The sequence below is a fragment of the Copadichromis virginalis genome, linkage group LG3, assembly GCF_057382275.1.
Source record: "Copadichromis virginalis isolate Kocher_CV1m ecotype Utaka linkage group LG3, C_Virginalis_male_GT1.1, whole genome shotgun sequence".
Lineage (NCBI taxonomy): Eukaryota > Metazoa > Chordata > Actinopteri > Cichliformes > Cichlidae > Copadichromis > Copadichromis virginalis.
The window spans coordinates 28,987,485-29,011,374 of record NC_140620.1 but is presented as its reverse complement, the minus strand read 5'-3'; the positions used below and the strand labels follow the sequence as shown (position 1 = coordinate 29,011,374).

The 23,890-nt window shown below is 38.8% G+C and overlaps 5 protein-coding genes across 7 annotated transcripts in view; 1 reads left to right on the top strand and 4 right to left on the bottom strand.

Moving 5' to 3' along the window:
* LOC146713977 (uncharacterized) overlaps positions 1–23,890 on the bottom strand; it is a 125,335-nt gene that overhangs the window by 59,028 nt on the left and 42,417 nt on the right. The gene's annotated exons all lie outside the window — the stretch shown is intronic.
* LOC146713979 (uncharacterized) lies at positions 2,890–22,859 on the bottom strand. Its single transcript, XM_085450585.1, has 3 exons — positions 22,764–22,859; positions 3,344–3,399; positions 2,890–3,236 (listed from the first exon to the last, which is right to left on the bottom strand). The coding sequence occupies exons 1-3, from the start codon at positions 22,781–22,783 to the stop codon at positions 2,890–2,892; spliced, it is 423 nt and encodes a 140-aa protein (XP_085306711.1). The 5' UTR covers positions 22,784–22,859.
* LOC146713982 (uncharacterized) lies at positions 8,597–12,457 on the top strand. 3 transcript variants are annotated; one of them, XM_085450562.1, is made up of 5 exons: positions 8,597–8,670; positions 10,651–10,676; positions 11,330–11,385; positions 11,493–11,852; positions 12,025–12,457. In XM_085450562.1, exons 3-5 carry the CDS (start codon positions 11,337–11,339, stop codon positions 12,243–12,245), a joined length of 630 nt encoding a protein of 209 aa, XP_085306688.1. In that variant the 5' UTR covers positions 8,597–8,670; positions 10,651–10,676; positions 11,330–11,336; the 3' UTR covers positions 12,246–12,457. The 3 variants fall into 3 exon arrangements, with proteins under 3 accessions (XP_085306688.1, XP_085306689.1, XP_085306690.1); XM_085450563.1 differs by lacking the exon at positions 10,651–10,676; XM_085450564.1 differs by lacking the exon at positions 10,651–10,676 and having other exon boundaries at positions 8,615–8,670; positions 12,028–12,457.
* LOC146713981 (uncharacterized) lies at positions 18,789–21,112 on the bottom strand. Its single transcript, XM_085452615.1, has 3 exons — positions 21,085–21,112; positions 20,369–20,833; positions 18,789–20,109 (listed from the first exon to the last, which is right to left on the bottom strand). The coding sequence occupies exons 1-3, from the start codon at positions 21,110–21,112 to the stop codon at positions 19,928–19,930; spliced, it is 675 nt and encodes a 224-aa protein (XP_085308741.1). The 3' UTR covers positions 18,789–19,927.
* Positions 20,763–22,542, bottom strand: LOC146713980 (uncharacterized). The gene is made up of 3 exons (XM_085450567.1): positions 22,485–22,542; positions 22,018–22,377; positions 20,763–21,643 (listed from the first exon to the last, which is right to left on the bottom strand). Exons 1-3 carry the CDS (start codon positions 22,540–22,542, stop codon positions 21,444–21,446), a joined length of 618 nt encoding a protein of 205 aa, XP_085306693.1. The 3' UTR covers positions 20,763–21,443.

Sequence of the window (23,890 nt, the reverse complement as noted above, 5' to 3'; positions counted from 1 at the left end):
GTCTTGATTTAAAAATACCAGCGTTATTTCATTTAAGGAGCTGACTTGAGCTGTCCAGTGCACTGCCAAAAATATAATTTAAGATAATATTATTGTATCTCTGAACCATGTACAGTTTTATGACTCAATAACACAGAAAATTCTTTGGCCTGAGGTAAAAAGTCAGATAAGAATGTGAAAGAACTACAAAATGAAGACAGACTGAAGAAGAAAGAAGAAAAGGGAATGTTTTTGTTTTTTTTACTGGTGAGCTTATTGCACCATCATCTGTCCAAGAGGAAGAATGTTAGTTCCATAACTTGAAGAAAAAAAAAAACATACACAACCGGTCCAAAATTTGGACACACCTTTACAATTTAATGTTGTTTCTTTAATTTCACAACTATTTACATTGTAGATTCTCATTGACACATCAAAAGTATGAATGAACACACATGGAGTTATGTAGTAAACAAAAAACTGTGAAATCACTCAAAACATGTTTTATATTTCAGATTCTTTAAAATAGCCTCTCTTTGCTTTGATTACTACTTGGCACACTCTTGGCATTCTCTCAGTGAGCTTCATGAGGTCATCACCTGAATTGGTTTTCCAACAGTCTTGAAGGAGTTCCCAGAGGTGCTGAGCACTCAATGGTCCATTTGCCTTCACTCTGCGGTCCATCTCATCCCAAACCATCTTGATTGGGTTTAGGCCTAGTGTGAGCCAGTTTCGTCATAGCGCTTGATAGTTTTTGCAACTGCACTTGGGGACACATTCAAATTTTTTGCAATTTGCTGGACTGACTGACCTTCAGTTTTTAAAGTAATGATTGACTGTTGTTTCTCTTTACTCAGCTGATTGGTTCTTGCCGTAATATGAATTCTAACAGTTGTCAAATACGGCTGTCAGCTGTGTACCAGCCTGACTTCTGCACAACACAACTGATGGTCCCAACCCAGTTATGAAAGCAAGAAATTCCAGAAATGACCCCTGACAAGGCATACCTGTGAAGTGAAAAAAACATTTCAGGTGACATGTCTGTGAAGGGTCTCAGTTATCCAGGTCATCGTAGTCTAAGGAGCTTGGAAAGAAAAAGAGTCTGGACTTCTTTAAGTTGCTTGAAGAAGTTTCACCTCTCATCCGAGAAGCTTCTTCAGTTCTAGGGTCAAATGGTGGAGAGTCTCAGATTTAAGCCCTGTGGGAGTATCCCCCCCCCCCCCCCCCCCCCCAAAGAAGGACAAAAGGACCCCCTGAAGATCCTTTACCTAATCACAGGAGCCAAGGTGTGAAAACGGGTGTGGGTCACAATCAGCCAGGGTTTCGGGTGAGTTTATTGTGAAACCTAGCCCCACCCTCTCATGTGATTTCCTGAGGTCAGATGGCCCTCCTCTGTTCAAAGATGTCTTTGAACGACACCAACTGTCTCCCATCTATAAACCAGTTTTGGGATCCCTTCCCAGACGCCTTAACACCCACTCACACCCTGGGCCATCTGACCTCAGGAAATCACACGATATGGTTTCTTTCCAAGCTCCTTAGACCACTTCAGGTGACTACATCATAAAGAGAAGGTGTGTCCGGACCTTTGACTGGAAGTAAGATATAACACAGACACACACACACACACACACACATTATGAAGATCTAGTCTGTAAACTTTCCTTCAGAATTTCTGAGCAGCATGAAAATAAAGCTGCAGACATAAAATCTGCTGTTGAGATTTTCTAAACACAGTAAAAAAACAAGTCCTCTTTATAGCGGTTGGATTATTTCTGTAAGTTGATGAAGCTGAAGTTGGAATTATGCAGTCCAGTCATTTATTTCATTGGTGCAGGTATTCACACAGCACATGAATGAACAGCAGCTTTGGGTTTTACACACTTTGTAAGCTGTGTAAAAAGAATAACCAATAATAAACAAAATTTACATTAATATTACAGATGAAACTGGTTCACTCATTTCTGTGTTAAACCAGCTAACTCAAATCTCTCCTGCTGTTACATCAACAATGTCATCTGGTGGTTACGAGTTTAGAGCAGAGTAAACTTGTGTCTGAAGCTTTATGTTTTGTGATGAATCTTTCTGATAGATGTGTGGACTGTAGGTTCCTGTCAGTACTGATGGGATGTTACTATAAGAAGCTCAGCATCTGTACTTCTGCTACAGGGTTCTGCATCCTGGTTTTATTTCTGAAATAAAATAAAAGTATAACAAACACAGCCAGCAGAGCTGCTGACACTCCCATTGAAATGTAGAAACCAATCATTCCCCCATTTTCTGCTGTTGAGTTTGTTGTTGGTCTCTGAGGTTGGAGCTGGTCAGAAACTGCTGTAAATGACATGACGATATTAACATTAAACATCAGAATTAAACTGATAATAGTTCAGTTCATAGTGTTAGTTAGAGATCATATAACAAAAATCTCATAATAATAACTTTAATGTATAGAATAAAACAGCCCTTAGTTTGTAAACTCTGTTAAGGCTACTTCATGGACTATGTAAAAGACAGAGGTAGCCACGATGACATTACATCATCTATTGTTTAGTGAAGGCCTGTTACGAAGCATTGATCTGAGTGTTTTTACCGTCGCCATCCTGATTTTTTTCAGATTTGGACATGAGGAGCGAGAGGCAAATCTGACTGAGAAACTGTATAATTCTCCTTACCAGGTTTAGCCTGCTATGTTAAGACGAACAGGCAAAAATTTTAGGAGATTAACTGGTGAAACAAGTTTAAGGCTAGAGTAGCTGACTGATAATCTGCAGGTTTCACCTTTCAGAGGATGACATTTCTTTGACTGAGATGTTTTCATACATCATCCTAGACATAAACATCATAAACAAATTGACTGTAAACCACTTAATAAAAAAAGTTTAACTAAATCAGGTTACCAGTCACGTTGAGTCAATATCTTCCGACACTGAAGCCATAATCAGTGTTCACCTCACACAGGTACAGACCCGAGTCATCAGTCCTGAGTCTGGACAGCTGCAGTCTGATTCGTCCTTCTCTGAGGGCGTCTTTGTCACGCTGGACTCGTCCTGAAAACTTTGCATCCTGAGACTCTGACACCTCAACACCTTCATGGACATGATGCAGGACTGAGACTTTATCATTGATGAAGAGTTCAAAGAGGATGTTGAGAGTTTTGTTGGATCTGTCAGGTTTGGTGGTGAACGTCCACTCCAGTGTGATGTTGTGGTTCTCCTCTGCCTGATAGGAGGTCTGTGTCACATTGACTACAAATGATCCTGTTGAGGAGACAGAGAGGGAAAGAGAGGAGCAGACACACTGAGAACTGGAACAAATCTGTTGTTAAGCTTTATTTGGAGTTCATAAAGTGAAGCTGTAAACTAACCAGAGACACATGAGGTGAGGATGATGAGCAGCAGGATCCTGCAGATCATCTTCTCCCTGTGAGAGGAGACAGAGGTGAAGAGTCATCAACACATGAGGTCAAAGGTCAGTCAGTACAGCTAGAAGAAAAATCTGCAGTCATACTTTATTCACTCATTACAACTTCTGATCCTGTTTGTGATCCTGATAGGAATAAACTGAATATATGAACAAGACTGATGAAATAAATATGCAAACTCTTTATTTTGGCTTTTACTTTTGGCTGCTTCCTTTTCATAAACAGCCACCACAGCAGGTAGTGCCTCATGTTTGATTTAGCAGAGTTCTCAATGCTCCGGATCGAATCAAATTATCAACCCCTCATACGTCAAGTCAATGTGTAAACGACTGAGCTACTGAAGCACAAACGATAGCAGAGTGATTGCCCCACCCAAACAGATGCTGCATGTGTAAATGGTGCCCTGCTTACTCAGCCTGGTCTCACAGCAAAATATGAAAATCACAAAAGAATCAATGCATAAAAGGGTTCGGAGACACAAATGTTTTTTTTTTTTTTTTTTATGTGACTGTCAGTAATGTGAAAGTGATGTATTTCGGTAAGAAAGATATTTTTTGTCTGCAGCACGAGCCAGGTCTCAGAGTTACTGACTGATACTGACTGACAACGGTCAGTATCAGCACACAGATGAAAAACTGTGTCCAGTGAATGACAAATAATCTGTGTCCAGAAACACAAATCAGTTGCTATTATTTCATGAACTTCTGTGAATATCTTACCTTATCAGTATTTTGCACCTCACAGCCACAGAATCCAACTCTAAGTGGGAACAATTTATGTCAGGTACAGTCTGATTAATACAGTTCTGAGTATAACTGCACAGTAGTCAAGGCACTGCAAAGTCCTCCACTCCAGTATGAGACACAAATACAAGAAAAGAACAGACAAGATAACGTGCTCACTCCCACTGTTTTCTCTGTGCACACTTCATATTGTCTGTTCAATGAGGACGAGGACTCCAGAAATTTGACGTCTATGCATACCAACCGACTGCTGTCATAGGTGTGTTTTAAACCACGTTTGTATTAGGTATACGCCACATGCCACATACCATATTCAACTGTTTCAGTTTTACTTCTATAGTGAGCAAATTTTAGTTCCACTCTGTGGCTGTTTTTAGTCACAAGATGACTCATTTCTGCCAACATGAAAAAATAAAAAATGCAAACAGACACAGGTAGTCTTTTTGCTATTGGCAAAATGAAAGATTTTACATAGAATAAGTTCTTCTTGTTATGGTAAATGGCCTGTATATAGCGCTTTTAATAGTCCCTAAGGACCCCAAAGCACTTTACATATCCAGTCGCACCCATTCACACACACTGGTGATGGCAAGCTACAATGGGGCGCACTGACAGAGGGGAGGCTGCTGGACACTGGCACCACCGGGCCCTCTGACCACCACCAGTAGGCAACGGGTGAAGTGTCTTGCCCAAGGACACAACGACCGAGACTGTCCGAGCCAGGGCTCGAACAGGCAACCTTCCGATTACAAGGCGAACTCCTAACTCTTGAGCCACAATCGCCCCATGTTAGTACTACAGACATGTTATTAAATCCAGTCCGAGCAGAAATATGAACAAAGTTGAAGTGATCGTTTGTCTAACTTCTTGAGCAACTTGTTACGTGAGTGTAGACAAATATTGTGGACATGAAAGCTGATTATTTGCACAAAACTTCATCTTTGTTAGAAATATTTAACCTCATTTGTTATATTTCCATCAGTATAACATTTCTGCAGCTGACATACTCTAATGAAACACTAGTTCATGTTAAAGGCGAGGGAAACTAGTGAAGGTTTACTGGAACGAAACAGAATGAAATAAAGAGCTTTTCACATCAAGTTCAGTTCAATAAATAATGAACTTTTAAAAAATATGTTGGGCTGAATAAAGGTGATCTCACCTTGGCTACGATTATATTTAGTTGTGTGTTAACAAGAAGAAAAGAAAAGATGAGTTCCTCATTTTTATTATGTTTTAGCATCCTGCTATTTCTTAGATTTGTTCAGAAAGTTGTATTGATTTTATTCTGTATGAGTCCCTGAGATGAATGATTGTGTACCTTCAAAAACAAAATAATTGATAGAGACTTTTAGGTTACTGATGTAACCTAACATGCAGGTTGTTCCTGAAAGCTTTAATCTAATAAATAAACATATTAGTCCTTCTTCTGAAAGTCAGATTTTTTACATTTATTACAATCAGTAAAATTAAATTGTTGGACAACAAAATTCTCGATTAAATTTTTGCTGTATTTGTCAGCTGACCAGAGTCAATTCTCCTGCTGAGGTAATACCTCTAAGTTCATGTGAACAGTATTTGAAACAGGTCTGCTTGTAATGTTTCATTTAGCTTTTCTAATTGCATAAATGCTGTATAGCAGAAAGGATCAGTTATTGCTGTTAGTGGAACTTTGAGGAGGAACTATATGCTTTTGTCACATTGCCTTTTGTATTTGACTGGAATGCAGACTGCATTTTTTTACATCCAAGGTTACATCGCAGTCAACTTTCCTACAAACACATCACCCACCTGTGTGAATCATTCCACCATTCTTACATTAGTTACAACTGCATACCCTTCATAATGATTAGTCTATTTTTACCTTCTTTAGCTTTTATACTTTCATGCTTGTTTTTTTAAATTTTTCATTTACCTTATGTTTTTATTTATTTGTTTTGTACTATTGTAAGGTGACCTTGAGGGTCTTGAAAGGCACCTATAAATAAAATATATAGTTATTATTATACTATTACAGTCAAAAATAGTCCTTAGCTTTTCTTGAACTCTGTAGTTTACGAGTGCCAAACTCTTATTTATCCTTTCAGTATTAAACAAAATAAACAGCTAAAAGCTCCAGTCGATCAAACGGAGTTTCAAAATGGTTGTCTGAAATGATGTCATGTTTTTGTACTTTCAGTCATTTTTGCAGTAAACCCGGTGCAGAGAACAGAATGAGGAAAGAGAAACATAATGTGAGGCTGACTGGCTTTAAGACCCCAATTTTAATGTCATGTTACGTCATTTTTATTTTTTTATTTTTTTTAGCTAATTTGAGGAGGTATAGAGACATGGCACAGAGCCTTTTGAATATTCTGGACAGTCATGGAATGAACATGAGGAGGGGGGAAATGGGAACCTAAATGAATGGGGACATTACACATGACTAACAGCAGAGACCAAATAAAACAGTATGAGGGAAACATGCAAACAAGAGGAGATGATGGGAGACAAAGACATCACTAAAACACACAAAAGGCAAGGGAGACTTAAACACAGGGGACTTGAGATACTCGCTCACTGGAGACATGACACCATAACCAACATAGTGGGGAAGACACAGTGTGGCGGAGGTGTGGTCTCTGGCCTGCTGCAGTGGAGGAGTGACGCAGTGAGCTCGCAGAGCTGACAAGATAGGTGTGTGGCATGGAGTGTGTTGTGTTGGGCTCTTGAATAAAACTCCTGCTCAAGCAATAACGTGGAGCAACAACAATCTTTTAATATAGCTTCTTCTCGTGGCTGTTTACATACCCCCAATTTCCTGTTTAGTGGGTAAGTACTGCCGCCTAGTGGCACATGCATGTGCATCAATATAGATTACACCACAGAGTGAGGAGTAGGGATGGGTACTGGTATCGGTTCTGACATAAACGGTAGTAACCAGACCAAAAAGCAGCGCACATTTCGGTGCTTTACTTCGGTGCTTTTTTTTTTTCTTGAGGTGTCATACACTTTGGATTCCAGCCAATCATTTTACCTTTCCTTCTTTTTCTTTTTTTTTGCCTGTCCCATTTGGCTCATTTTACCTTTCCAAGGATAGTAGGCGGGCCCAGGTAAGTACCTTCTTTTAGAGCAGAGCTACAGATTAAAAATGCCCAAGGCAAAGCGGCCAAAAGTCTTCCTGTACTTCACAGCAAAAGATGCAAACTCAGCAGCCTGCAACAAGTGCTTTAAGCTGATACTGTGCAAAGGAGGTAACACCTCGAATCTGATGAAACACCTGGCGATGCATAAAAGTCGAGAAATGCACCATATTTGATAGCTTTCTGCAAGACTGAGCACCAAACACATCTACTGCAGGTGTGGTGCCTGTTATCGGACCCAGAGTTAGCAACATCCCCCAAGAACCTGAAGAGGAGGGTCCTGGCCCCTAGCCCTGCCAGTGTAGCAGAAATGATGACGGATGATGATGATTGCAGCAGCCGTTCTTCTCTGGGTGAGTAGCTTAATGTTGTTCGTGTGTAATTTACGTTGAGTAGGCTAACCGCGTTATTACATTAATGCACGTAAGGTGAACTAGCAAACACCGTCGTAGTTACATGCAGCTTCCTGTTTGATAGAGTAATACCATATATACCCTAGAGCTGCAAAAAAGGCTAACATTGTTATCTTTTTACAAAAAAAAAAAAAACTAAACATGAGAGGTTTTAGGATAAAGTTTCCATTGTTGAAGCACTACTTCCAACTAAAGGAGGTATGTTGTATCAACAGAAAAGGCTAACTTGGTTATCATTTTCAGAAAAAAAGAGACTTCTAAAAATAAAAACACAAGAGGTTTTTGGACAAAGTTTGTGTTATCTATTTAAGCACTGGAACCATTTCAAAAGTACCGGTCTGGCACCGGTATCGGATAAAACCTAAACAATACCCATCCCTAGTGAGGAGTGTCTGCGTTCTGCGTCGATCATGGCCGAAACCGCACTTCTATTGCCAATAATAAATTAAGGATAAATTAAGGACAATTCCTCTCACTTTCGAGAGTGTGTGTGTGTGTGCATGTTACAGGGTCCTGCGTCAGACACAGACATGGGAAGAACCTAGACAGACATGAACTAAATAGGGAACAGAACTCAATATCAACAGAACTATCTGAAAATTAAGTTATATAAAATAGAAGACAATAATACAAAAGGGCATGGCACTCAAAATGCTGAGTCAAAAGACCCATAACCATGACAAGGGATGCCATTAAATATCACATGTGGCACAGTTGCATCACATTTAAGCACTATTAAATTCACAACAAATGTGATACATGTTCCTTTTTATTTACAGACATACTGAAGTGATGCAAGTGATCCTCTAAAATAAACAACCTAGAAAGGACTTAGTACCTAAGAGATGGTCATACTGGTTTCTGAGTAAACTCATCATGTGTACTCAAGGTGCTTTTTTCATTCTTAGTTCTGCTGGATCCTGAGCAAGCAACTAGATCTGCATTTTAGTAACAGAGCTTCACGAAAAAGAGGAAGAAATAAAGAAACAAAGGTAGGAAGAAAATAGGTCCAGCTGACCCAAAAATCTCTACACAGAGAAGAGTTTTTCTGTTTGTTTTTTTGTTATTGTGTTACGCTATAAAGTAAATGTTTAATCAGAGACTGTAAAACACGACACGACTGAGTCCAACAGTTAAATAGTTTGTACACTTTGTGTGTATCGCAGTTTTTACTGACATTTAGCACTAGCATTGAGCTGCACCTTCGTCTTCATGTGAAACATTCAAACTTGTGTCTGTTCCTCCAGCTGAACATTAAATCATTTAGAAATCAGACTTCTTTTAGTTTGTTGATCTAATGCGAAGGTTTAACTGAATATGCACAAAAGGAAGCTGCACTTTGAGTCCCTTCAATGTAAACAATATTTCTGCTATTATATTAATATCATTATTGTCATTATTATGATGCACCTATTATTAGTATTATTATAATGTTGTTCTTGTTTAGGTACAGACACTGACAAAAACAAGTGATAATCTGTCCCAGAAAGTTGATTGTGGACGTAGTGTTTTCAGTGGGAGAAATGTTTTGTCACTCATTCAAGTGATCAACGGTGATGACAACTGGCATATTAATGATCAAGGAACTAACCTCATAGTCCATTGTTAGTCAGAGGTGCTAGTTTCAGTCATTGTGTAAATGTACTCTTCATAAGGTTGAGGAACTGCCTTAACTCTGTTGAATGCGGAGTTCACTGGAGCTTCACAGGCACTGCAATCCTCTTCCACTTCTTCATGATGACATCATGGAGCTGGTGGAGGTTAGAGACCTTGCGCTCTTCCACCTTCCATTTGAGGATGCCCAAAAGATGTGCAATAGAGTTTTAGTCTGGAGACATGCTTAGCCAGTCCAGTACTTTTACCCTCGGTTTATTTTTTAAAAGGCAGCGGAAATTTTGGAGGTGTGTTTTTGGATTACTATCATGTTGGAATACTGCCCTGTGGCCCAGTTTCTGAAGGGGAGGGATCATGCTTTGCTTGAGTATGTCACATGTTACAATTCAAGGTTCCCTCAATTAACTGTAACTCCCTAGTGCCAGCAGCACTCATGCAGCCCCATACAATGACATCCTACCACCATGCTTGACTGTAGGCCAGACACAGTTGTCTTTGGGATTGGGGGCCTATGGCCTAGTCCATCTTTATGTAGATCAGGAGTCCCCAATCCCAATCCAAGAGGGCCGGTGTCCCTGCAGGTTTTAGATGTGCCCTTGATCATCACAGCTGATTTGAATGGATAAATTACCTTCTTGACATGTCCTGAAGTTCTCCAGAGGCCTGGGCATGAACTAATCATGTGATTCAGGTGTGTTGACCCAGGGTGATATCTAAAACCTGCAGGGACACAGGCCCTCATGGACTGGGATTGGGGACGCCTGATGTAGATCAACAATTCTTTTTCAGATTCTCAGAGAATTCTTTGCCACGATGCGCCATGTTAAACTTCCAGTGACCAGTATTAGAGAGTTTGAGAGCAATAACACAAAATTTAACACCATTTGCACCTGAGACCTGGTAACACTAACGAGTCACATGACACCAAAAAGGGAAAATGGCTAATTGGGCACAATTTGGACATTTTAACTTAGGTTTTAGTCACTTTTGTTGCCAGCAGTTTAGGCAAAAAATGGCTGCATGTTTAGTTATTTTGAGGTGACATCAAATTTACACTGTTATACAAGCTGTGCACTGACTTTTTTACATTGTATCAAAGTGTCATATCTTCAATGTTGTCCCATGAAAAGATATAACAAAATATTGACAAAAATGTGAGGGATGTACTCACTTTTGTGAGATACTGTATAATTTTTTGTGAAATTTTAAGGAGGCTTGAAACATGACCACTGTGCACGTAACCTTGATGTTCTTTTAAAACTATGTGTTTTACCTGATTTATTTTTAAGTTGGACAATGTTCTGCTTTGTTACCTGTGATGTCTGATAATAATATACAACACTGATATTTTTTTACAGGTCAGTGTCTCACTGTAATGTACCCAGTAAGTTTAACAGGAAAACTTCCTCCTCACATGTTTTTTCACCTTTGCATAAAATTTTGTTAGAGACAAGTCCAAGAAAAGGCAAAGGTAAAAATATAAAAAAAAACAGGTTAAAAAAGATATGAAAGATAAAAACGCTACACACTGATGTCAAGAGAGGGTTTTAAATGCTGTAGCTCAACACATGTACAGAATAACAATTATTAGCTGCACAGAAACAGTGGCAGGATATATTTTGTGTTTTTTAAGCAGAAGAAAAAATTTATTCTAAAAAAAAGTGAAATACTTTAGAGTTGTTAATGTTATCCTCTTAATTATAAAGATGTATATGTTCATGATTTTAAATGTGAACTGAGTTATTTACAGACAACTCAGTAGATGATTTCTCTCTAAAGAAAAACAAGAGAAATGTCAGCGCTTTAGGAAATACATTGTGAAGACAACGATTTTATTTACACTGAAGTGTGTTTATAGACGAAGGTGAAAGTATTCATGTAGTTTTGGTCAGTCAGTGTAATAATCAGCATAATGAACAGGATCAGATGTTGTAATGAGTGAATGAAGTCAGACTGTAGATTTTTCTTCTTCTAGCTGTACTGACTGACCTTTGACCTCATGTGTTGATGACTCTTCACCTCCATCTCCTCTCACAGGGAGAAGATGATCTGCAGGATCCTGCTGCTCATCATCCTCACCTCATGTGTCTCTGGTTCGTTTACAGCTTCACTTTATGAACTCCAAATAAAGCTCAACAACAGATTTGTTCCAGTTCTCAGTGTGTCTGCTCCTCTCTTTCCCTCTCTGTCTCCTCAACAGGATCATTTGTAGTCAATGTGACACAGACCTGCTATCAGGCAGAGGAGAACCACAACATCACACTGGAGTGGACGTTCACCACCAAACCTGACAGATCCACCAAAACTCTCAACATCCTCTGTGAACTCTTTATCAATGATAAACTCTCAGTCCTGCATCATGTCCATGAAGGTGTTGAGGTGTCAGAGTCTCAGGATGAAAAGTTTTCAGGACGAGTCCAGAGTGACAAAGACGCCCTCAGAGAAGGACGAATCAGACTGCAGCTGTCCAGACTCAGGACTGATGACTCGGGTCTGTACCTGTGTGAGGTCAACACTGATTATGGCTTCAGTGTTGGAAGATGTCGACTAAACGTAACTGGTAAGTTTATCATGATTAATATTAATATTATTATTACCATTATTTATTTACTAATTTATTTCTATATCACTGAGAGACTTGAATGAGTCCTGCTGAGAACTGTGGGGTTTTTTTAAGTCCAGATCATGAACACGAGCAAGTGTCAACAATTACATTTTATGCTTTTTTACAGCAGCTGCTGATCAGCTCCAACCACCGAGACCAACTCTGAGTTCAAGAGAAGAGAGTCGGGAAAGAACCTCAGTTTATATTGTACTGGGACTGACAGCAACAGCTCTAATGTGTGTCAGTCTGGCTGCTGTCAATCATTCTGTATTAAGGAAAAACAAAAAAAGAAAAGAACGAAGAAAAGAAACATTGGGTCTCCAGAGCTTTTTGGTAAGACATAATTAACCAGCAGATTCTCTTCATTTAACATCTGTTCAAGAGCCAGAAGATAAGGTAGTGCTATAAATGTAACATTTACATGTGACAGAGTTTAAATTAATAGAAATGTAATGATCAGTGTTGCTGTACATACTGCTTTTCTTCTGAAAAGGATGACTTTCTTTCATTGTGCTGCTTCATTTTGTAAATTATTGTGTTTATGAGAAAATTGTTTCTGAGTTTCTTTGTCTAAATCTTTTTTTCAAAGCACCATACGTTTTCAAACATCTATTAACAAAGAAAAAACACACTTTACTGGCATCAGTTCTGTAAAGGACACATGTTCAGACCAAGTGAAAGACAAAAGATTCAATTCCAACAATTCTAAACACTATATATCTCTGAGAAAACTGCAACTTTGAATTTCTCAATACATGCTGATGACATTGTGCTCAAATTTAACCAATAAGCTACACTATTATAATTAGGGGTGGACGATATAAACGATATACAATAGAAACGATATAAATTTGGCCAACGATAGAGATTTTGACTATACCGCTCTATCGCGATAACGCATGTTGATGATGTCATCAAGCTGCGCCTGTTTTGGTCGAAAGCATCGCAGCGGCTACAACCATTATCATCTGCAAATTATGCTGACAGTCATAGCAAAGAGATGAAGCACTTTTGAAATATGGGGAAAGCCAAAAACTGCGCTTCCTCCACTTCCGTGACATTGATTCATTAATGTTGAATTCTCTCGCAGCGGCTCTATTCCCATGTTGTTGCAGTATATTAATAACTAACCTTGTATTGTGGATGAATAATCTCAGTTGTTCTCCTGACTGAAGTTTGCCCCGTGTATAGCATCCTGCTATGCGATTGCATTTGTCCCTGACCACCAGAATCCCTCACGTTAACTTTTATCAAGTGGAAAAAAAAGTTGGCGTTCATCCTCCAGCTTCACTGTGCTAATGTTATGCTAACATAGCTGTGTCGCTAGCAATCACGTAGCACAACATTATATACCAGGTAGTCCAACTTCAGTAACCCCTCAAACGCCACTGCTGTTTAGTTTTCTGTCTTCGATTTTTGAGAAAATGAAAGGATTTTAAGTGTGCCTTATAGTGTGGAAAATACGTTATACAGAAGAAAAGAATATATCGCGATATATATCGTTACCGCACATGCTTCAAATTATATCGCGATATGAATTTTAGGCCATATAGCCCAGCCCTAATTATAAGATTAGTAAGGTTAACTTTAACAGTAAATATGATAACAGTTATGTTTACATTTAGATTTATGTTTCTAACAAAGTAAATAATTTCACAGAGTCAGAGAACTGTAAAACATTGTGAGGTTTTCAAAGCTAAAAAAAAAGAAATGACACAAAACCTGGGAATAAAGTGTCATGGTTGGCTGTGTGGCAAGCAGGCAAGCAGGAGTGGTGGACCCAAAATGCAGGACTCAGACTCGAGGGATGAACTCAAAATACTCAGCTTTATTTGCTGGCACAGGAAAACAAGCATACAAAGCAAACTAAACTAAACTGGGAAACAACATAGACTCACAGGAAAAGATCCACACAACATGAGGGTGAACTGACATTAACGACACAACAACAAGAACTAACTGACAGGGACTAAAATACACTGGCAGGCACATAAGGAAACGAGGAACAGGTGGGCACACAGCTGGGACTCATTAGGCTAGTAAGGACAAGGAAGTAAAACAGAATACACTATGAGACAAGACCTTCAAAATAAAACAGGAACTCCACAGGCAGAATTCAGAGACAATACTAACACAGTACAGAGGAAACAGGAGGAACATGAGGGCAGAACTAAACCTAAGAACTAGAAATCACAACCCAGAAGGACAAGAAATCTAGAAAAGCAAAACAGAACCCAATAAACAATAATATAGAATCAAAACACTGGGCCACAGGCCCAGGACTGTGACATAAAGATTGTCACAACAGTTTCGCCACTTCCTCCTTTTCCTCTTTTCAGACTCTACTCTTTTTTTAAGTGTCCACCAGGTGTACTCACAATTTTCCTATCTGCTGTCATTACCGCCCATCCACTCTCTATTTGATATTCCTCACATCCAAGGGTGTAGATTTGGTTTTGACATTGGTGGGGACGGATGATTCAACCACCAAACCCTGCCCTGTTTCTTTTTTTTTTTTTCCTATTTGTCTTTGCTTCTTGATAAAAAGAGGAGAAATATGCTTGCCTACATATGCTATTCTACATGCTTTTAAAACATGTAAAATTACAATTCAAAATTATAATAGTTTTATATATAATGTTGAATTACTATTAAACAAATGACTGACTAAGTATTTAGACTTTAGTTTACTTCAGCCATATTCCATATAAATCAGGTATCATACAAAAATACAAATAGCTTCAAATACAGTCATGACAATAAAAGAATATGACTTTAAGGACTTAACAACATTACTTCAGTTATAGGACACCAACATCTCTTATAAATTAGCATTAAGGGAACACTGAATGACCTGGTGGGTTTTATCCATAAAACGAATCATCTAAAATTACCACAAAGTAGGGCTGCACGATTAATCGATAGAAAATCGCGATCTCAATCAGAGGCGGAGCCAGACATTTGAAACAGGCTTAAGCTTAGCCCTAAAGGGTAGTATGCATGTGGGATTTTTTTATTTTTTTATTTTATTTTTTTTTTTTTGGGGGGGGGGGGGGGTAGAAATGACTGAAAGATTGATAGGCTCTGTTTTGAGTTTTGTTCAAAAAAGAATGACTTCATATAGGGAGAAATATATATCACATGTGCAGGACACCTTAAACTAGTTTTTTAATTAAGCAGCAAGGCAGAACAAAGTCAGGGCTGTATCAAGACACGAGGACTACACCCCAATTCAACCAGACCCAGAACTGATCCAGAATTAAAACAGGACTACAACAGTTCAAAATCAGGACTACTGAGGATTTAACAAAAACAGAACCAGAATCAGAACTAGATGATAGTAGCACTAAAAATCATCATAGACTTGCGCTACACTTATTTTTTTAATTCTACCAAAGTACACTATTTAGATTGAGAAAAGTTTATATAATTATTTAGCCTTGTTGTGCAAACAAGCCTGCATAACTTAATAAATATAGAATTTGAAAAATAGCAAACCTAAAAAGAAACACTAGGTACAAGATACATGAGTACCTATGATACGGTGATACTTTTGGTAAACAACCATTTGACTAACATGTGTGTCTCACCTGCTCTTGTTCCACCTCTGATCTGTCCTCATTCTCCATCTCCATCTCTCTTCCTCTCTCTCCCTCTTTGTGCTGACAATAATCAAATATACAGTTGAAACCAGATATTTACACACTCTTCAGATCAAAACACAAACACTTTTTTAATTGTAACATCAAATCAGACTAAATGTTTATTTTTTTAGATTGCTAAATATAAAAAACATATTTGTTAACTTTAAGAGTAAAGAGAGAAACTGTCTGTATTTCTTAATTATAAATGGCACCAAATTGTATTCAAAATTGAGCCACACTTATGGAGCTCCACAGTTCTTTTCCTGTTGTTTTGGTTGACATCTCTTGATTTTCCCCATGTCAAAGAAACAGGATCTGTGTTTTGCCTTATATGCATCCACAGCTGTGCCACTAATTTACTCACATGGACTCTACTAACCTATCAGAAGCTTCTTCAGCTCAGAATGGAATCATCTGGAGTTTTCTTATTAATTAACAATAAACTTAGTGTACATGTACTCCTAGATTTGATCAAAGTGATAAAAAATAGACAGATCTGTCTCTGTTTATTCTGACATTTAACTCATTCAAAAGATGTTTCAATATTTATCTAAAACAAAAGTTTACTCTAAATTGATGTTGTACAGTAAAAATATTTTATGTTTTCCCCCTAAAGTGTAAATATCTGGTTACAAATGTGAATATCCTGCTGTGTACTGAAATCCCTCTTGTTTTGCATAGAAATATACTGAACAACATACAAAGCACAATATATAAAATAACATTTACCTGAGTTTTTTCTTTGAAAGAAGCCTCTAATGTCCATTCTTATATTTCAGTACATAACTGAAACTGATTTAGTCGGGGAGGGTAAGAACTGAAAATATGAAATAAACACACATGTAAGCTAAGACTCTCTAAAAACAATAGCATTTGTTCGGCTTTTCATTTCGCCATTTGTTGATTCACTTGAAGAGCAAGTAACGTAATATTGGTCAAGTGATCAGTTTGATATCAATCTTTAGTGATACACCGTCATATTTACATTATTTGTACGGTATGAATGATTTGCTTTGGTACCTGGTCAAACTTAAGCTCTCCTTAGTATGGCTGGCTCCGTTTCTCCAACAGCGCACTCACAGGCGGCAGCTGCCCCGCCCCCTCGCTCAGTCGCTTAGTGCCTTAGCTCGGATCATACCAATATCAAGGGGGATTCAAGCACAGCCGTAAATTCCCACAGTGTGCACTATGGTCGTGTCCAAATTCATGGGCTGCATCCTCCTGAGGACCCGGCCTTCGCGGTCTACGTGGGCCGGGTCCTCAGAAGGTCGGGAAGGCCGGAAGTAAACGGCCGTGAAATTGGACGGTCTAGCCTTCTGATTAGCGTCACCGCTGTCTCGGTGCAGTTTAATAAACTCGGTCGTCTGCTCCTTGCTATCTAAAATATAACAGGACACTGGCGTAAATTCTCGACTGTCTCATACTTCTGTTTAATCAGTTTTCTGTTTGACGTTTAGTCAGCTGTGTAAAAACCAAGGAGGAGGGGGATTAATAAAGTTTTATTTTATCTAATCTTATCTAATAACTTTAATCTCAGCCAAACCGATTTACTCACGAACAAACAAAACACTGAAAAAAGCCCAACAATAACATTTTTAGGTTGTCTAAGTGAATTATATATTACATTTAACCCGAGCAGCGAAAGTCCACGGTGATCTGAAAATGATGTGCCGGGAGTTGTGCCGTTCTCGGCCGCATCAGTAACCCTCGAGCTCCCGGCTAGCTGTCGAGCTGGTGGGTAGCAGACGTCTCCGAAAACGTCGAAGCACTTTTGCAAATATGCGATATCTTGATAAACCGAGCAGATATTTGATGTTTACACAACTACTTCCTGGCCTGAAAATATGTTAAAAGTTTATTTTGTGACCCAGAAAGATTAGTATGAGTAATTTTAAAACTTAGTAGCGGCCGCCATTGTTGGAAACTGGAATTTGGCTGGGCCGCGCTATGAATTCTGGGATATGGTAGGCCACGAAGGACACACCCGACCCATCCTTAAAATTCGGGGAAAAGGAGGACGCATTTGTCGGCTACATTCGGAGGAGTCTACGAATTTGGACAGCCTTCGGCGCGTCGCTGTGACGTAATCGGTCTACAAATGCGGCCTCAGGAGGATGCAGCCCATGAATTTGGACACGACCTACGTGCTTCGAATATTGTGTGTACTTTTTGTTTTATACAGTTGTCAGCCAGGCATCTAACTATGAAAAAAATACACTCCAAAAGACTCCGGACTTCTGACAAAACAACCCGGGCTTAAGCCCAGTAATGCTGGGCTTACACTGTGCGATTTTTGGCCCATTTTGAGCCGATTTTTGAGTCGTGCGACCGTTTTGGCGATCGGCCCGATTTTGGCCTTCATCGTGCGTCGTGCATCGTGTAGTATACGTGGGGTAACGAGACGCGATTAACACCTCACGACCAGCTCCCGATCATCAATCGCTTGGTCGTGAGGGTGTCACCGCAGTTTGTCACACTGCGCACGTGCAAACACAAATGTCAGTGAAAAAGACGGCGCAGCACGGCAGTGCAGCGTGTGATCTGGACACAAGCGATGGAGGTACAACTTGTAGAACTTTGGAAAGCTCATCCGAGCCTTTTCGATGTGGCCTCACAAAATTATCACGGCCACAACAACCGTGAAAATAGTTGGATTTACATTGCTGCTCAATCACAGCTGCCTGATCAATGTTTTTCATTAGCAATTTAGCAAAGTTGATGATGGCAGTGTGCGTGTCTGTGTGAGTGAAAGACAGAGAGGGAGAGTGAGCGACAGAATTTCTGTTATAACCTTCATTTTATGGACGCACAGTGTGAGCACTCAGGTCGCATCAGAGCATCGGGCCGTATAGTGTGAGACCCTGCATCGTGACCTATGAACTTCTAACCCCTGCGAGTCAATCGTGCAGTTTGAGCAGGAGCTGAATCGCGCGACTGAAAAAATCGCACAGTGTAAGCCCAGCATAAGCCCAGCATAAGCCCAGCATAAGCCACTCCCACGCTCCGCCCCTGATCTCAATTCATACTTATGTGCGATCTCATTTCCAAATGACAACGATTTAAAAAAAAAAAAAAAAAAAAAGACGAGGACGATTGTACCGCATTTTGATCCGGACGTAATCTGCATGAAAACAAGCACTCACTATTCCTGCTCAACAAATGACAAGGGCGGAGCCTTGTACCACGTGATACAGAAGCTGGCTGCTAAAATTGAACAGAACAAAGTTATGCTCAATGTTCACTGCTCACATTTCACAGACCTCACCTGTATGTCTTTATATTGGCCTCACTGATTTCAGCCTTCTGCAAAATAGTCCCAGCTTCCTACTCCATCATGTCACAGTATCAGAATCAGTTAATCATAAACAAACAGAAGAAAAAAAAATCAGCATATACTAAAAAAAAATTGTTACAACTAAAATGAATTTTTATACTCAAATCCAGAATATTGTGAGCTCTCTATCATCAACAAGAAGCATTTTCTATTTTATCCCAAGCCATTTTCTTTTACTTCGAGAAAGTGGTAAAGTCAGTCACACTTGTGCTTTTGTGTCTCAGTCTCTGTATTGGTGAGATGCTTTCAGTGAAAACTTCTGCAATTTGTCCATCATCAGTAGTTCCACTGATCGGTCAACAATTCAACGTCCCCACTGGCTGATTCAATTACATGTCCACACATGAAGGTGACAAAGGTAAACACAAGAAAACAAAGTAACTCACTGACATATAAACATGCTGACAGCTCAAAAACCTGAAGCTGCTCAATTTTCTATCTTAAATCCAACACTCTAAAAGAGAGAAAAGACAAAGAAGTGCCATCTGTTGGTTTATGGTGGAAACAAACCATATTTCTGCTTTTGATTATTTTCTGAATGTTCATATAATTCTATACAGAATGATAAACACTGTGACACAATATGTAACGTTATAAATCTATTACAATTTATACAACTATAATTCATTTTAGCTGTATAAATCTATATTAGTTAAAAAATCACTATGTTGTATAGGCATAAAAGATATATATATACAAACATATGGATAAAGTTTATTATTGTTTGCAGGATGATAATTAAAAACATTAAAGTTCAGTGTGCAAAAGTTTAAAAGAAAATGAATCCTAAACATCCTGAACTCACAACTGCAGTCTGACAGTTTTTAAGAGATAATAAAACAAATAAGCAGAACACTTACCTTTCCCATAAGTGACAGTGTGATAAAAGTTTACTGTTGAAGTAATGAAGAATATAAACATGAAGAGGAGTTTCCTACACTGTTTTGTGGATCAGCTCTAGATTGTGGCTCATTATTCTCTTTCCACCAAATCCTCTAACAGTTTCATTTACATTGTTGATCAAACTGTTTCCACTTATTCATCTGATAAGCTCAAAGTTTTCGGACATCCAACCCTCGACTCTGTGTAGAAATCCTGTTATTTAGACAGTAAATAAATGAAAAGCAGCAGAGCAGCAGAGCTGCTGTCAGTCCACAGTAGAGGCCGATCCCACCTCGACTCTCTGTGTTTGATGCCTTAGGTTTTCTCGCAGATTCAGGAAAATCCCTCACTGCTGTAGAGACACAAACATCTGAGTCACTTATAAATAAATATTACACTAATACCACATTAAATAACTCACATCTCTAAGAAGGATCTTATTCGTCCAAAGAAGTGCCAAACTAGACATGTTTAAATTGCTCTCCTGAATCATCTCACCAGTGACGTTGAGTTTCACTGAGAGACTCATTCAAGTCTCTCAGTGATATAGAAATAAATTAGTAAATAAATAATGGTAATAATAATATTAATATTAATCATGATAAACTTACCAGTTACGTTGAGTCGACATCTTCCAACACTGAAGCCATAATCAGTGTTGACCTCACACAGGTACAGACCCGAGTCATCAGTCCTGAGTCTGGACAGTTGAAGTCTGATTCGTCCTTCTCTGAGGGCGTCTTTGTCACTCTGGACTCGTCCTGAAAACTCTTCATCCTGAGACTCTGACACCTCAACACCTTCGTGAACCTGATACAGGACTGAGAGTTTATCACTGATGAAGAGTTCACAGAGGATGTTGAGAGTTTTGGTGGATCTGTCAGGTTTGGTGGTGAACGTCCACTCCAGTGTGATGTTGTGGTTCTCCTCTGCCTGATAGCAGGTCTGTGTCACTGATTGTTTTGCAGTCTTGGACTTTGATGTTTCTGGATTTGCGGTTAGCAATAATGGAGACAAGACTGACTGAATGCAGGGAGGAGACACAGAGACAAGCCAAGAAAAGAAATGAAAGGGAACTGATTAAACTAAACAAGGAATTAAAAACGAAACACCTAGATCACTAGACCAGGCACTTGGGAAAAATACTAAACATCAGAGGTCTAAGGAAAATAAAAAGTATCACATACAACTCCAGAAACAAATCACAAATCCACAATATTAAAAAGTACAAGGCAGAAACCCTGAGATCCTAATAGTTACTAGTAAGACTGGATATAGTGTAGCTCTTTGTAATGGGTATCTTCCTGCGTTGTCTCTGAGAAGATACAGCAGTTGATCAGATGGAGTCCAGTCATTTATTCAGTTTGTACAGGTATTCCCACAGCACAGGAATGAACACTTTGTATGCTTTGTGTAGAAATAATACACAACAATAAGCAACATTCATATTAATATTACAGATTACATGGGTTTATACAACAGTCTGCTAAAACCAGGAGAAACCTGGTGTTAAACCAACTAACACCTACTGCTGTTACTACATGATTGAATGCAATCCAACATTTCCATCTGCTGGTTATAATGGTTAACAGCAGAGCAAATTTGCAGCTGCGGCTTTATGTTTTGTCAAGCTTCTTTATAATAGTTGTTCTTGGACTGTAGGTTCCTGTCAGTACTGATGGGTTTTTACCATAAGAAGCTCAGCATCTGTACTTCTGCTATAGGATTTTGTATCCTCTCTTCATTTCTGAAAACAACTAAAAGTATTGCAAACAGTGCCAGCAGAGCTGCCAATACTCCCATTAAAATGTAGAAACCGGTCATTCCTCCAATTTCTGTTGTCGTTTTTGTTGTTGGTCTGTGAGGTTGGAGCTGATCAGCAGCTGCTGTAAGAACATGGAGACACTAACGTTAATGATCAGAATCAAAATGATAACAGTTCAGCTCACAGTGTTTGAGTTACGGATCACAATAAAATAATAATGATCTCCAAAAAATAATAACTTTTATGTGTAAAATAAAACAGAAATTGAAGGGGATAATCCTCCTTCCATAATTTATAAAATGAAGCTCCTGTTTTATTCAGTTTGAGTTCAGATCTAGCCTTCAATGTTTAGACGAATACATAAAAGAGTTTTGTGTTTAACTGGTCCATCAAAGTTTGAATAATAATCTGCAGGTTTTCATACATCATTCCAGACATAAACATGACAAACCAATTATTTTAAAAAAATGCAATATTTTAACTAAATAAAGATACCAGTTACGTTGAGTCGACATCTTCCAACACTGAAGCCATAATCAGTGTTGACCTCACACAGGTACAGACCCGAGTCATCAGTCGTGAGTCTGGACAGTTGAAGTCTGATTCGTCCTTCTCTGAGGGCGTCTTTGTCACTCTGGACTCGTCCTGAAAACTTTGCATCCTGAGACTCTGACACCTCAACACCTTCATGAACGTGATACAGGACTGACGATTTATCACTAATGAAGAGCTCACAGAGGACGTTGAGAGTTTTGGTGGATCCATGAGGTTTGGTGGTGAACGTCCACTCCAGTGTGATGTTGTGGTTCTCCTCTGCCTGATAGGAGGTCTGTGTTACATTGACTACAAATGATCCTGTTGAGGAGACAGAGAGGGAAAGAGAGGAGCAGACACACTGAGAACTGCAACAAATCTGTTGTTGAGCTTTATTTGGAGTTCATAAAGTGAAGCTGTAAACTAACCAGAGACACATGAGGTGAGGATGATGAGCAGCAGGATCCTGCAGATCATCTTCTCCATGTGAGAGGAGACAGAGGTGAAGAGTCATCAACACATGAGGTCAAAGGTCAGTCAGTACAGCTAGAAGAAGGAAAATCTACAGTCTGACTTCATTTACTCATTACAACATCTGATCCTGTTCATGATCCTGATTATTACACTAACCGACCTACACTACATGACAATATGCTGTGTAAGAAATTAATAAATAAATGAATATTGATAAAATAAAGAAAACTCACAGGGAGGATGAAGACTTCATAGAGAAGTCAGCCTGTCAAGATGTGATCAGCTTCTTATCTTTCCTGTGAGTTCCAGCATTCTTCTCTTTCTGACTATTACCCTTTCATTTTCACTTTCAATCAAATATGATATGTTTAGGGAAAATTGTTTGGGTTTAAATATTGGGTAATATTTATTCAAAACAGAGTCAAACATTATTTTCAACAAAAAAGACGTGACCTTGATGTAAGCAGAGTTTTCAAACTAAGCAGAGTTTCCTAACTTTTAGAAAATCTGTACCAGATTTTCTAATAGTGTAAAATTATTAATAATTATTTAGATCCAAGAAACTGTCATTGTTAGGGTGAGTGCAGAGTTTTTTCCATAGAGCCAGTGGGTCCACTTCAGGGCAGAGTCGGTGCATTCCTACAGGAAGTCCACACCTGTTAGCAATTGAGCTTCCAGTACTTAAGTTTTCGCAGTAGATTTTACCGCTCCTGATCTTGCAGAAATTTCTCGGGTGGGTTTTTTTTTTCTGTTTTCACAGCTTAAGGAGATCTTGTTTCACCTGCATGGAGAACTCCAAGTTGTCTGTTCACAGCAAACTTCCAAATGCAACCACCACACCTCAGGTCAACTCCAGCCATTTTATTTGCTTAATTGATAATGACATAAGGAAGGAACTGCACACACCTGCCCATGAAATACCCTTTTAATCAATGTCCAATTACTTTAGGTCCCTCTTAAAAAAAAAAAGTGTGGCACATGTTAAGGAGCTGAAACTACTAAACCCTTCATCCAATTCGAATGTGGATACCCTCAAATTAAAGGCCATTATTTAACTATAATTGTAATATCTTTCAATAAACATGGAAAAAAACAAACCTTGTGTCAGTATTTAAATATATATGGGCTTGACTGATCAGAGTAGATCAGGATGACAATAATCCAGTTTTAACTCACAATTTCTTAGGTCAAGAAATGATTATAAACACAGAAAATAACATAAAAAATGAAATAAATACAGTTGGGTAGTCAAAAATGATGAGGTATTTTGGATGATTACAGATTAAGGGGAGTCTTTGAAAAGGACTACACCACCTTCTGTTTCAGTTAGGGCCCAGGGTGACATACATATGTTTTGGTA